The sequence below is a fragment of the Kwoniella dejecticola genome, chromosome 3, assembly GCF_000512565.2.
Source record: "Kwoniella dejecticola CBS 10117 chromosome 3, complete sequence".
NCBI lineage: Eukaryota > Fungi > Basidiomycota > Tremellomycetes > Tremellales > Cryptococcaceae > Kwoniella > Kwoniella dejecticola.
In genome coordinates this window covers 871923-884957 of record NC_089303.1, presented here as the reverse complement: position 1 = coordinate 884957, position 13035 = coordinate 871923, and the positions used below count along the sequence as shown (strand labels likewise).

The following is a 13035-nucleotide window of genomic DNA, read 5'->3' as shown; positions in this document are numbered from 1 at the left end:
TGCTTATACAGCAGCAACTATAGCTTCAGCCGAGTTTAGGGCTCCTACCATCTTGATACATTCCCTTCGTCTAGCCACCACATCAGGAGACTCCTTGAGCAATTCTTCAAGTACATCAGGCTTGTATAAGTTCTCCAACAATTCTCGCTGCAAGTTCTCTTTGGCGAAATTGACAAGGTTGTAAGTGATTGCTTTAGGTACCATGTCGATCATCTCTCGCTTGACTACCGAGTAATAAGATTGAATGAGGAGTTCTGCGGAGTGTGACCAATCATCATCAATAGCTGAACTCGGGGCTCTGATAAAGTCCAAGGGCGATAAATTTGCGTGCGGACTCACTTATGACATCAGTCTCCATAGCTTCCCTTTCACTGAGCGATGCGATAGGCTTGATCACTGGTGGGGGAGCTTCCATCGCCGCTGTCCTCTTCTTCGGTTGTTTATCTTTCGAGAAGAAACTGTTGAAGAATGAAGGTTCATCCTTCTTGAAATCGGCATCAAGGTCTTTACCGTTGTTCAAAGCATTTTGAGGTATCTTCTTTGGGTCGACCGGTTTTTCAGGTGGTTTGTTGGCGTTCATTCGATCATTCACCAACGCCATAGCTTTATGTCCACCTATGAAGTCCGGATGAGTGGTGTTGACGTAGCACGCTTGCATTGACACCATATCCGTGACGAGCTTGTTGGTAGGTTGCATACATGATTTGAAGAAGTTGATCACGACCAAGTTGAATCGGTCTTTCAATTCTGGGTATCGTTTGAATGTTTGCTGTCACAACAGGTTTATACTGTCAGCATACTCGGCGTATTGGGTATTCGGAATATTCGGGAAAAGATTGATTTACTCACCGTCTTGGACAAGAGATGACCTAATATTCGGATCAATTCATCGTAGACCAATGCACAACATCTAAGAGAGGGCTCCTCTAATCGTCTAATTTGCTGCTTCACTATGACCTCAAAAGCAGTCGTTCCCACGAAGAGCGACGGCGTTGATCCAGACGAGTTATAGAGAATAGTCCGAATATCACCGTCCTTGACCTGATCGAATGGATCGATGGACTTGACTCCATTGTTGTACAGCTCATGGAACACGAAACTAATACGAGCACCGCCTGACAGCTCATTGAGCGATAGATCGTTCGTATTACCGTCAATTGCTGATCGGAACTCGGCGCAGAACTCGGTGATAGTGGAGAGCACTAGACTACCTGGGTTAGTCTCGCCCATCGGTCCACCGAGAGAGGTGAGTTCAGCTTGGTATTTGGCGAGTTGTTGGCTGATACGAGCTTTGATATCGGGCAAGGTGTTTCGGATATGGTGCATGAGGATCTGGGCGTTACACGATATATCAGCTTCCAAGCGTGTACAGAGGAAGAAGTGAGGGTGAACATACGATATTGAGTTTCCTAGCGAGCCAAGGTGTTCCGCAATACTGAGCTTTTCCAGCATAACTAGAGTGGTTCTCGAAGAACTTCCTCTCGTTGTCTAGTGCACTAGCGATGGATTTACTCTGATCTATATCCCTCTGTCCCCGGTTGACAACAGGTACATAACCCAATCGCAGTGGGATGACCCGTCCAGCAAGGATATCAACGACATCGGTTCCTTGATCCATCAAGTCGACTTTCGTCAAGACACCGATAGTCCTCGTACCTTCAGGATCGACTTCACGAGCCATCTTCAATCCGTCCGAATTTGCTAAATCCGTGTTCGCTGCTGTCACGGCCAGAATGATCGCGTTGGGCTTGGAGATGAATCTCAATAACATGTCTCGGATCTGCTTCTCGATATCTCGCGGTTGATCTCCCACCGGAACCTTGGTGAGACCGGGCAAGTCGACGAGGGTAAGGGTGAGCACGTTTGGCGAGAAAATTCGCAGGTTGATGGGATTGGGTGAGATACCTAATCGCAGTCACGGTCAGGCGAGGCCATCAGATCGACTACAGCTTAAGATTTAAGATTTGGTTTGAGCAACTATTACTTACCAGCATTCTTTCCCGTCATCTTTTCTGTGTCTCTGACAATCTCATCCCGAATCTTATGGAAGTCATGGAACTTCTGTCCTGGGAGATGAAGAAATTCTCCCCATTCATCCGGGTTATTCTCGTTGAGCTGTACTTTGGACATGGCATCTTCGGCCTTTTCTCCATCTGCTTTATCCCCATTTGCTTGAGCAGGTTTAGAAGTTGCTGGTCTGTTAATCAATTGCAGGACCTACACACCTGCATTGTCAGTATGGCGGTCACAGTAAGAATGCGTACTGGTAGAGGTCGGCTACGTACCAAAGGTCGTCTGGTAACGATACCGGTTCCTCGAGGTAAGAAATCCCTTCCAACGATGTTCTGCAGCACAACCCGGATCCAATCAGTGTCAGATGAACAGCGATTTAGCTCTACTTCAATGGTCAATGGGGGACTCACCTCTAGCACAGATGATTTACCACTACTCTGCGAGCCGATCACCGTGATTTGCGGTAAATCCTGAAGTGCAAGTACGGGATTACAATGTGAGCTGACACGCTTTCGCTTTAATCACAACAGCACGGCACGACGACTCACTATGTTATTGGAGACGCCGATCGATGCGAACACATCTTGCAGCTATGATTATAGTGAGCATACGATCAGTCTGTCATGGTTACCCGCTGTGAGGTGTACCAGGGTGGACATACCTTATTGACAAGCGAGATAAGCTGTTGATCCATCTTGTGTCAGAATTTAGACTTGGTGCTATATCTATCTATGTGTTCTCCTTGTGTCGATACACTCCTCCTGCGGCTGGTCGTCCAAGGGTAGTTCTGGTCTATCTCGGGTATGTATGTTAAACAGACTAAGCGTTTCAAGGTATTTCAGAGAGATCAATCGTATAAAGTACCGAGATGAAAGTGGTGAATCGCATTGGGTTATACACGTCTCAAGCTATGACACGCATTCGTTCGGTGGCGGCACCAAGTCTATTGCGTACGTAATATAATGTGATCCTCGATCCCCACACCAAGTTATTCGCTTGAGGCGGTGTGCGTTAACAGCTTTTAAGCCTTCAAGACGTTCTTTCAGCACATGCATTCAGGTCAATCAATCCATAAAATCCAGCGGTTCATGCATTGTGTGATGCAGAGAACGCCATTACAGAGGTGCATTATTCTACAATGCATCGAACCACCGGATATTGACTCGCAACGATGAGAAACTGACACCTTTTTGTGTCTGTCCAAAAGTAATAGTATATATTGTTTTGAAAATCCGAAAAGCAACAACGGTTTCGTAAGGCAGTTGCCTGTTTCGTTGGTGCAGTGGTAGCATGCCCTCTTAGGGTTTTCAATTACACGAAAACTTTGGGGGTGGTCCTCGGTTCAATCCCGGGACGAGACCCGATCATCTTTTTCAAGTTTTGGTTTTGACTTGAATTGCGATTCTCATATTCTCATAATCCAGGTCCCGGAGTCAGGATACATCAGACTCGTATTCACCCAGGCCTAGATGCACACATCATCGCTTATGGAGTCTAGGCTCTACGGATAGAGAATTTGCGAGCATTTTAATGCAACAATGCATGGTTGTCATTTTTTGTCTTCTACTTGCGTGGCAAAGCTTACTGCAATTTGAGACTACTCGACGACTCGCTTACACGTCATCGGGACCCAACATGACTGAGACAGACAAAGAAGTCAGCAAGCGCGCGATACGCGAATAGTAGAATGGATAAGGAGGATTTGTCGGGTCAGGATGAGTCAGCAGGTATGGCAAAAGACTCACGTTCAGGTCTGACCTTGGCGTCGAATTGCTCTGAAGTGAGTTTACCAGATTCAAGAGCTGATTCCTTGAGACTATTCACCGGTAAAACATCAGGAGCCAGTGAGCTGTGCTATTCTGTCACAAGGCCGCATGAATCAAATTGACTTACGTGATACCCTTTTTGTGTGCGTTCTTGGCGATAGCAGCGACGTCTAACGAAAATCATGGATTAATCTCGATCCTGTTACACCGGCTTTTTAGAAATCTGGCTCACCATCGTAACCGAGAACAGAGTTCAGGCATGTAGCACTGCAGCCAATGATATGTCAGTTGGATGCCTCGACATTCCGTACGAAGACAGGTGGGCAGCTGAGCTTACAGCATCAAAGATTCATTCATAATCTTCTTGATCTTGTCCTCGTTAGCCTTGATGCCCACCACACAGTTCTTGGTGAACGACCTGGACCCATCAGCCAAAAGTCGGATGGATTGTAACAAGTTCTTGATGAGGACGGGTTTGAACACATTGAGCTCGAATTGACCGTAAGATCCAGCTACAGAAATGGTGGTGTTGTTTCCGATTACCTGAGCAGCCACCATAGTGAGAGCTTCACATTGAGTAGGGTTGACCCTGATCACTCATGAACATCAGCACCTCCATACGGTGAGGGTCTGCGCACCGGAACGGACGCAAATGGTAAGACTCACTTTCCAGGCATGATGGAAGATCCAGGTTCATTCTCTGGCAATTCCAATTCTCCCAAACCACATCGAGGACCCGATCCAAGGTATCTGATATCGTTGGCAATCTTCATAAGCGAGACAGCGACGGTGTTGAGGGCGCCCGAGGCTTCCACAATCGCATCATGAGCTGCAAGGGCTTCAAACTATATCAAATGCTTCACGATCAGCTGATGACTCCGAAATAGGTCTGTGGCGATGAGCTGACCTTGTTAGGGGCAGTGACGAATTTGTGGCCGGTGATCTTGGAGATCTCAGCAGCGACTTTTTCGTCGAAACCTTTCTTGGTGTTGAGACCCTATCCAATTAGCATGGTCAGCTGGCTTGAACGAGTCGTCAGTCGATTGGCAGCTCACAGTTCCGACAGCGGTACCACCTTGAGCGAGCTGACTCAGGTTCTTGATCGTTCCCTCAACCCTCTCAATACCCTTGGCTACTTGAGCGACGTATCCACTGAATTCCTGTCCAAGCGTCAGAGGTGTAGCGTCCTGCAAGTGGGTTCTACCGATCTTGATAATGTGGTCAAACGACTTCTTCTTCTCTTCAAGCGCATCGTGAAGCTCTCTGAGGGCAGGGACAAGGTTCTCGTTGATTTCCACGACAGCAGCAACGTGCATGGCAGTTGGGAATCTTTGATGATAGGCATTCTAATCAGTCAGATTCGTGGGTATCGGAATAGACAGAAGCGATTGAAGGGCTTACGTATCGTTGGAAGATTGAGACATGTTGACGTGATCATTAGGATGAACAGGCTTTTTGCTTCCCAATTCTCCACCCATCAACTCAATAGCCCTGTTGGAGATGACTTCGTTGACGTTCATGTTGGTCTGTGTACCAGAACCGGTCTGGAAGACGACAAGAGGGAATTCGTCGATGAGCTTTCCAGAGATGACTTCGTCGGCGGCCTTGGAGATGTTCTCTGCGATCTCAGCTGGAAGACCGTATGTCTGGTTGACGTGAGCAGCAGCCTTCTTGAGTACACCGAAGGCTTTGATCAAGGGTGGAGGCATCCGTTCGGTCGGGCCACCTATCAGTCGACTTGATTAGCCTTGCCCACTCTCGCTGAATGCACTCTGTTGTGCAATAGATAGAGAACGGTGCTCACCAATGTCGAAGTTGATCAGACTTCGCTGGGTTTGAGCTCCCCAATACCTATCAGCAGGCACCTGCAGAGGACCGAACGTGTCTTTCTCTTGTCTAAATTTCTGTTCTGCCATGATGGATGAGGACGAGGCGAATGTTCTTTGGGAAAGTACCGTTCTGGCGATTTGTCTTTTTGGGAGCTACACGATTGCAGTTGATGAAGCAGTTGTCAGTCTTCTACTCTTGCTCCTAAAGCGATATGAATTGGCGGAAGGTGGTCCGCTTGTCAGAGGCTGAGAAAGGGAGATGTGGAGGTTATCAAGTCAGGTGCCAAATTGATCCTTTGGAACCCTACAGCATATCGTGTATAAAGCTGTGACTCACGCTGGTAGCCGATCTGAGAGCAACGCGATTCAACATCGGACAGAGATACAAAGCAAGAAACCCAGATATGAAGATGGACTGTTGATAAATGAACAAGTACGACGTGAAGTGCGTTTGGCTTGCGTTGGTTTCTGACTTTCACCACAAATGACAGCGGTAACGATAGGCAGGATCTATTCTGTCCAATCTGAACTGGCGGCTTTTATCGGTTGTTCGGCCGCATCTCCACTATTGCACTATTGCCTCGTGGTAATCTAACAAATTGATTCCGATTCAACCCGAACTCTGCCTTTCACTTGATACATTTGATCCCGCTGGGTTTGTTCGGAAGCACGTGACTTTTGCGATTTCCATGATTTCGACGCGATTGATTGTTCCTGAAAATGCAATGTTCATGAATGGGAAAACACGCCCTGTCAATAGGTAATCCAGCATCATCATCATCCTTTGCTTCTTCTTCCTCACCAGTCTACTGCTTGTCATCATTGCCTGCTATATTATTGCTGTGTTGCTGACATCTGCCATATACGGCCTGCGTCCAACGTATCATGTCTGCCAAGTAAGTAGTCTCTTATATTGAAGTATCGCATTTGTCGCTGACTATTCTACGTGTCTTGCAGACCGGCAATCCGCCGCACGTATGGCAAAGCACCACCGCGGACTACTTCTTCATCATCTCTCTTTGACAGTCCATCCCCTCCTCCCTTCATTAAAAGTACCATTAGATCGTCTTCTCCTCCAAGCTCATCACGAATCGAAACCCCGGGTCCTTCTTCATCCCCTTCGCCCTTCAAGATTAATGGCTTGCACAGTCGGAGCAGCTCGCCTTTGTTCTGGTCTGCGGATGAGGACGAAGACGAAGAACGGGAGAATGGCAAGAAAATAGCGTCATCATCCAAACTACCTCCCACCCCAAGTCCTACTTCTGCAAACCCTGACAGAATACGTCCAAGCAAAATATCGTCAAAGTCAAATGTCAAACCTAAACAGGCAATCCAATCTTCCTTGAAAGGATTCTTCACTCCCCAACCCCATCTCAAGCGAAAGGCAGATCCAAGATCCACTCCCCTGGAACCAGCAAAGACAGTCACGGCCCCTGGCAAAAGCAGCAAGATCTCTGATCCAGTATCAACATCGGTACTAGGTGTCAAGAGACCTTGGAACACAAAAGCCAAAACGCCTTCTAAACCTTTCACGCAACTGCATCTTACGCATTTACCTTTGGTTCATACTTGCTCGGAATGCGGTATGTCCTTCATGCGTGGAGGGGACGACGAGGGGATCCATGTAGCGCATCATACGAGGGTACTTCGAGGTATAATATGGGACGGTCTGGGTAGGTCCAGTAAAAGTAATTTAGATGAGAAAGGCTGGAAAGTCGTCAGGGATGATATTGTCTTCGGAGTGGATAAGAAGGGGAAAGGGAAAGTCATCATGGTCGATGGAAATCATACAGGCACCAAGGTACGTCACATCCCTCCACTTGATCATGATCAGACACAACAATTGGATTCGAATTGTCAGCATATGAATCTAAGCTGAATGATCTTCATCCCGTTTGACTAGCTGGACGAAATAGTGTCCACGGTAGATCGAGTCTTATCCTCACCGCCCCTGCCACCCGCTATAATGCAACGTTGCAAAATCTTCTTATTCGTGACTTCCTCGCCACCGCCTCTCTCGAAATCGTCAGTCGCAAAGAAACGGCAGAAGCTAGACACGGCCATATCGAAGAAAGTTGTCCAGAAGGAGAGGGTCATAGGTGTAGTCGTCGCGCAGGGTATCAAGTGGGCTATGCGAGTATTGAGCGATGGCGAGGTCCAAAATAGTTCACCCACGCCCCATATCGCTTCGCCAGCAATTACGTCTTCGTTGACATCGACATCGACAGCGGAATCAAATAGTGGAGAAGCAAAAGAGCCGAAGGGGAAAGTGGTGATTGAGAGCGGTGGATTCGGAAGTGTGACATGCGAGTGAGTGGCCCATTCCTGCCATGTAGTCTTCGTATTGTGGGCCAATAGACTGACTTTCGATCTGCACCGTCTGGTACCTCTTTTCTGATCTAGTCCCGAATCACTCTCGACGCCGTTGGGAATACATAGGCTATACATCTCACCTTCGTACCGATCGAACAACCTCTCTGTCCATCTGCTCGATGCCGCATGCTCCGACACCGTATACGGATGTCACTTCGATCCTCTCAAAGGCGAGGTAGCGTTCTCCCAACCCACCCAGAGCGGACGGACGATCATGGAGAAATGGGGAAAAGGACATGTTAGGGTCTTCGTCGACGACGAGAGTCAATTATAGCGGGTTGCTTCCTGTACATGCCCACCCATCTTTCGTACTCAGCTCACAATCATGCTCATGCTTATGCTCATGCCGAACTGCCGAATAGCTCACGTTTGTTGTGCTAAAACCATGTCCGTATCTGTGCTTATACCATGCTCAGACCATTTAGCAGATACTGTTGTATTATATCACACACCATGCATACGCGACACGTTATAATCAATCAGGCGGTCTCTCACCGATCACTCTGGCAGTACAAGCTATCCTGAATCCGGACGGTACGACTCTATGATCGTATCTCCGCTGTATATCGTGTCCCTGCATGATCATTATATCCTATTGGTGCGCAATGGATTAGATGACCCGCGAATACTGTACGCCCGGTCAAACAGATACATACTCACACCGTGAGATAAGGTGAAGCTCAGAGCAGTTGGCGGTGTATGCATAGGAGCATTCGTGTGATTTTGCGAGCCATGAGCATTATGAAACGAGTTGTAAGGATTGACTCGGGATGTTTTGGGTTTAGGGCGGAATGACATTATAGCTTGGTTGCCCAGTGACAAGGACGAGACTATTGGTCCAAGTCCTGATCCACGGGTACACAGGTACACAGGTAAAGGAAAGACGGGTCAGCGATATCGTCAACTGATCAGACCACATACCATCTGCATCACGTCTCAATTTGTTGCGATCACACATCGCGGACACCGACGGACGGACAGACAGACAGACAGACAGACAGACAGACAGACAGACAGACAGACAGACAGACAGACAGACAGACAGACAGACAGACAGACAGACAGACAGACAGACAGACAGACAGACAGACAGACAGACAGACAGACAGACAGACAGACAGACAGACAGACAGACAGACAGACAGACAGACAGACAGACAGACAGACAGACAGACAGACAGACATATAGCACCGACTCACCATCTTCGCCATCATCATGCCAGCTCATCTTCTGTCCTTCCCTATACATGACACTGAGAACCTCGTTGAACCCCACATCTTCTCCTAAGACGAGCTTGACTAGTTGGGTTATCCTATATCAAGCACCGAACAATCATCTCCGTGAGCTGCAGTCCTCTCATCCTCTCATCCTCATCCTAATTGGCATTCGGATCCACAGCTCGTCATCTGCATCCCCACAAGGCAGCATAAATTAGCCACGCCTACTCACAGAGCGAGAGACATCAGAACACATCCAGGCGCCTTGTCGAAAGGGTAAGACAATGTGTCCACTTGATACTTGTATGCGGCGCCGAAGTTGACTGCAAAGTGCTGTGCGAGTAATTGCCCTTTTACTGTAGGAGAACGTGTTTCGCAGGCGGCCAAAGTCAAGTCAATATTGATTTCCACGGTCACAGAGGCGCCTCGTTTGATCGCTCACCGGTGGTCTGTAAAGTTCAACAATACGACACACATTCAGTGTTCTTGAAACAGCACCAAAGGAGGATCTCTGACCAGCATCTGTTAAGCAGAAGACTCACATTCTTTAACGGTCGTCGCTGAAACCAGCCCCCTTCATTCGCTGCTATTTGATACTCTTCCAACAGTCGGTCTGCGATCGGTGAGTGTGGCTGTATGAGATGATAAACTTTCCCTCTGATGTGTGGGCGCATCGTAAGTCAGGCTTTGCGCTTGATATAGTCTCGCGACTGTATGAGCGGAGAGGAGCTCACGCAGACGGCAAGTCATACACCACACAAACACATGCTATCTCGCTGATCCACTTTAACGCACTCGTGATACCTGAAGATAAATCGGTCTTGCTATTTCCCATGAATGTCTCCAGCCCGTTTGGCGGTAAGTCCTTCTTGAGTAGGACGGAACGCTGATCTATCGGATGCAGCAGATCGCCACAGTTTTTGCATTCCTGAGTGAAGATTCTCGTCATTCATTTCAAGTTTTCTCAAAGATCAATAAGATACTAAGCCATAGTAGCAAGGGGATATCGTAACTCACCCAGACTTCCCATCGCCATCTACAATTAGCCCTGCCACATTTCCTACAGACCCAACCTATCGTTGAAACCGGGAATTTCATCAGTCAACAATTATTGACCTTTCTCGCCAGTGGCATTGCTCTGCGCACTCACCTCGCCAAAGTGTCCGACCACCGATTTCGCCATCGCCCTCGCCATCGCCATGACTGTCCGTCTCAGGTACTTTTCGAGCCGGTTCTGGCGGCACAGCTTCGTATGGGATCTGAACCTCGTCCGGCGTCGGCACAGGCTGGAGGAAGTCCTCGGAATACGTAAGGGGAAAACCTTGAGGAATAGGTAATACCCCGATGGGAGTGATGAGCATGAAGAACGCTCGGCAAGTTGGCTCAAGACAGATCAAGCCTTCTCTGTACACTTGTACAATCGGTATTCCGCAACTCAAACAGGAAGTTGATGCGCGGAACAAAGGTGGGCGGACTGCGTCATCGTTGAAATTTAGAATGGGGTTCTGCGAGATTAATTGTTTATACCCCGGCCAGCAGCTCCGTTTCGACTCCTTGTTATTCGAGCGAGAAGCTGTCCGGCACGAGGCATCGAATGCAGCCGAGCTGGAAGACTTGTTCGAAGAGCTTGAGCTGGGTGGCGGAGTGTATAGACCCGTGCTGGCATCGATGGGTTCGAGCAGCCCATCAGACAAGGATTTCGCTTGTTGTTCTTCTAAAGCTTGAGGTCGCGTCTCGTCGTTGCAAGGCAGGTCGCGTCTTTGCAATACTTCGCCTGTGGAGCTATCAAGGATCTGGCCGTCATGAAGGCTATCATCTTGCCCCGGTGGAGGCATAGAAAGCGAATTGTCGGTAGAAACGCTGCTCCTCGTCTTCGTGAATTGTATTGAAGACTCGTCATTGATCCACCATGGTCGTCCCTGGCTTTGGACCCAGTCAAATCGGATCTTGTACCTGTGAAAATAGTCTCTGTCGAGAGGCGGAGTGATCCCGGGGGAACAAGGCTCAGCTTCTACCCAAGTCATCGAGATCCAGTACCTGTAATCCAGAATTACAAGTCATCATTCCAATCCTAGTATCCCTCCGCCTTAAGCGATGTAAGGCTGAGAGACGGTCACAATCGCGACTTACCAGCCCAGAACGACGTAAGCACAATCCAAAGACCAAGGTAGTTCCTCGTACCCTTTTCCGGCGATCAGGATTATCGGAGTTCGCTTTTCATGAGCAAGCAACAAGGTGTCCACACGAGCGTCAGATCGAGACTGATCGGCTTGTAAAGTTGCTGTCGCCACAGCACCACTGGAGATATCGCATGTAGGGCTTTTGATACATTGACCTCCGCTACAATGAGAATAAAGAGAACACTCAGCTGATCTAGCTTTCCCATAGACCTCGACACACGTCGGGATGTCTCGGCACATGGGCTTCAGACCTCACCCATGAGATATGATGACTCGTCCATCATGAGCCCAAATGTCTCGCCTGCGTCGATGCATAATGTTTGGAACGTCAGCACTATGAGCACGAAATGAATGGTGTGCGATCATGTTGCAGCCGGACTTCGACTCACGGAGCTGGAAAAGCTTCTAACAGGTAGCCATAGGCGATCTTACCATGCATGTATATCCCCGATTGGAAACTTCGGTAATAAGGCAAAGCTTCGCACAGCTCTTGACGTGACTGAAAAGTGTGCACATTAAGATTGATCGGCATCTGCCCTACTTGACCGAGCGGCGACGAGATAGGCAGACTCACTTCTGCCCAAACAGGTGGTCTATTTTTCGGGGGAGGCGTCGGGTGTTTGGTCCTGATCTGTGCTCTTGGCAGATCTGCGACTATTCGCAGCACTTTGCCGAAGATATTGGATCGAGATCTTGGGCAAGTAGCTACGTTGTGTACTGTGGGACGAAGGGGCACTACCTGCGTGTCCTCCATCTTGATCAAGACCGAGTCTTTTGGCTGTCTTGTTTCCTGTATTCTCTGCTTCGACTCTTCCTTGCGTCCAGGCTGTCCTACCCTCGCGATGACCGCCAAGCTTTTGTCGACTTTCTTACCCTGAATGCCCCTAACCTTCTTTCCATCATCAGATTGCAATTCGCGACCCGCACTGATCCGTCTCAACTCGGCCTCGACGGTACTCTGGGTAGGCAGTTTGAGGACTATAGGCGGATGATCGAATCGGAGCATTGATAGGATGTTGGATGGCGCTTGGGAGCATGACCAGCCAGAGTAAGACTTATGACCTCTTTTGAGAGGCACTGTTTTGACCAACTTTCTCGATTCTTGATCTTCTTCATGCACTTGTGCACGACCTCTCTTCCTCTTGATGTTGTTTGAGGTAGTGGTGGGCAATAGAGACCCGGACATACTAAGATCATCGGGCAAAGAAGATAGAGGGCTAGATGGGATCTGTTCTTCGGCAACTTGGAGCTGGACGTTATCAGATTGTTTCGTCTTTGGTGTAATCAATATAGGAGAGTATCTTCGTCGTTTCGGTGTAGGCGACGAAGGGGGTGTCGTTTCTGGATCTATTCTAGGTCCTTTCAGGATTGATCTGCGATCATGACCGAATTAGCAGACTCCATGGATGGTGGAAGAGATCAGCCAAGGAGAACGGAGGAAAGCAAACGAACGTCAACTCACCCAACGTCGTTCTCGATCACGGGCTCGCGATGTACAATTAGTCCTACTTGCCCACCACCGCATTGTGATTCCGTTCCTTGCATCGTCTCTCTTCCCGCTGTACGGTATGTTCGACAAAGTTAGAAGCACTACATGTCGATACCAATAATGCTATCAGGGAGAGAAGATATGTCAAGAGTGAGTGCGAATTGAGC

General features: G+C 48.4%; 4 protein-coding genes across 4 annotated transcripts; 1 reads left to right on the top strand and 3 right to left on the bottom strand.

The window, feature by feature from the left end:
* Positions 1–3: 3 nt before the first annotated feature.
* Positions 4–2707, bottom strand: I303_102719 (uncharacterized protein; the record flags this gene model as incomplete). Its single annotated transcript, XM_018406069.1, has 9 exons — positions 4–254; positions 340–769; positions 850–1332; positions 1397–1905; positions 1989–2217; positions 2286–2345; positions 2424–2483; positions 2562–2603; positions 2675–2707. The coding sequence occupies 9 exons, from the start codon at positions 2705–2707 to the stop codon at positions 4–6; spliced, it is 2097 nt and encodes a 698-aa protein (XP_018264563.1).
* Positions 2708–3626: 919 nt separating this feature from the next.
* Positions 3627–5981, bottom strand: I303_102718 (fumarate hydratase, mitochondrial; the record flags this gene model as incomplete). The annotated part of the gene is made up of 11 exons (XM_018406068.2): positions 3627–3652; positions 3759–3829; positions 3907–3949; positions 4012–4046; positions 4117–4368; positions 4446–4624; positions 4687–4776; positions 4835–5108; positions 5181–5505; positions 5584–5761; positions 5946–5981. The coding sequence occupies 11 exons, from the start codon at positions 5979–5981 to the stop codon at positions 3627–3629; spliced, it is 1509 nt and encodes a 502-aa protein (XP_018264562.2).
* A 512-nt stretch (positions 5982–6493) lies between these two features.
* Positions 6494–8255, top strand: I303_102717 (uncharacterized protein; the record flags this gene model as incomplete). The annotated part of the gene is made up of 4 exons (XM_065968612.1): positions 6494–6504; positions 6566–7409; positions 7512–7918; positions 8012–8255. The coding sequence occupies 4 exons, from the start codon at positions 6494–6496 to the stop codon at positions 8253–8255; spliced, it is 1506 nt and encodes a 501-aa protein (XP_065824684.1).
* A 201-nt stretch (positions 8256–8456) lies between these two features.
* I303_102716 (uncharacterized protein) lies at positions 8457–12924 on the bottom strand (the record flags this gene model as incomplete). Its single annotated transcript, XM_065968611.1, has 14 exons — positions 8457–8573; positions 8642–8826; positions 9182–9294; positions 9432–9555; positions 9642–9648; positions 9742–9856; positions 9934–10127; positions 10217–10272; positions 10350–11236; positions 11330–11539; positions 11636–11680; positions 11769–11878; positions 11954–12752; positions 12842–12924. 14 exons carry the CDS (start codon positions 12922–12924, stop codon positions 8457–8459), a joined length of 3045 nt encoding a protein of 1014 aa, XP_065824683.1.
* Positions 12925–13035: the final 111 nt, after the last annotated feature.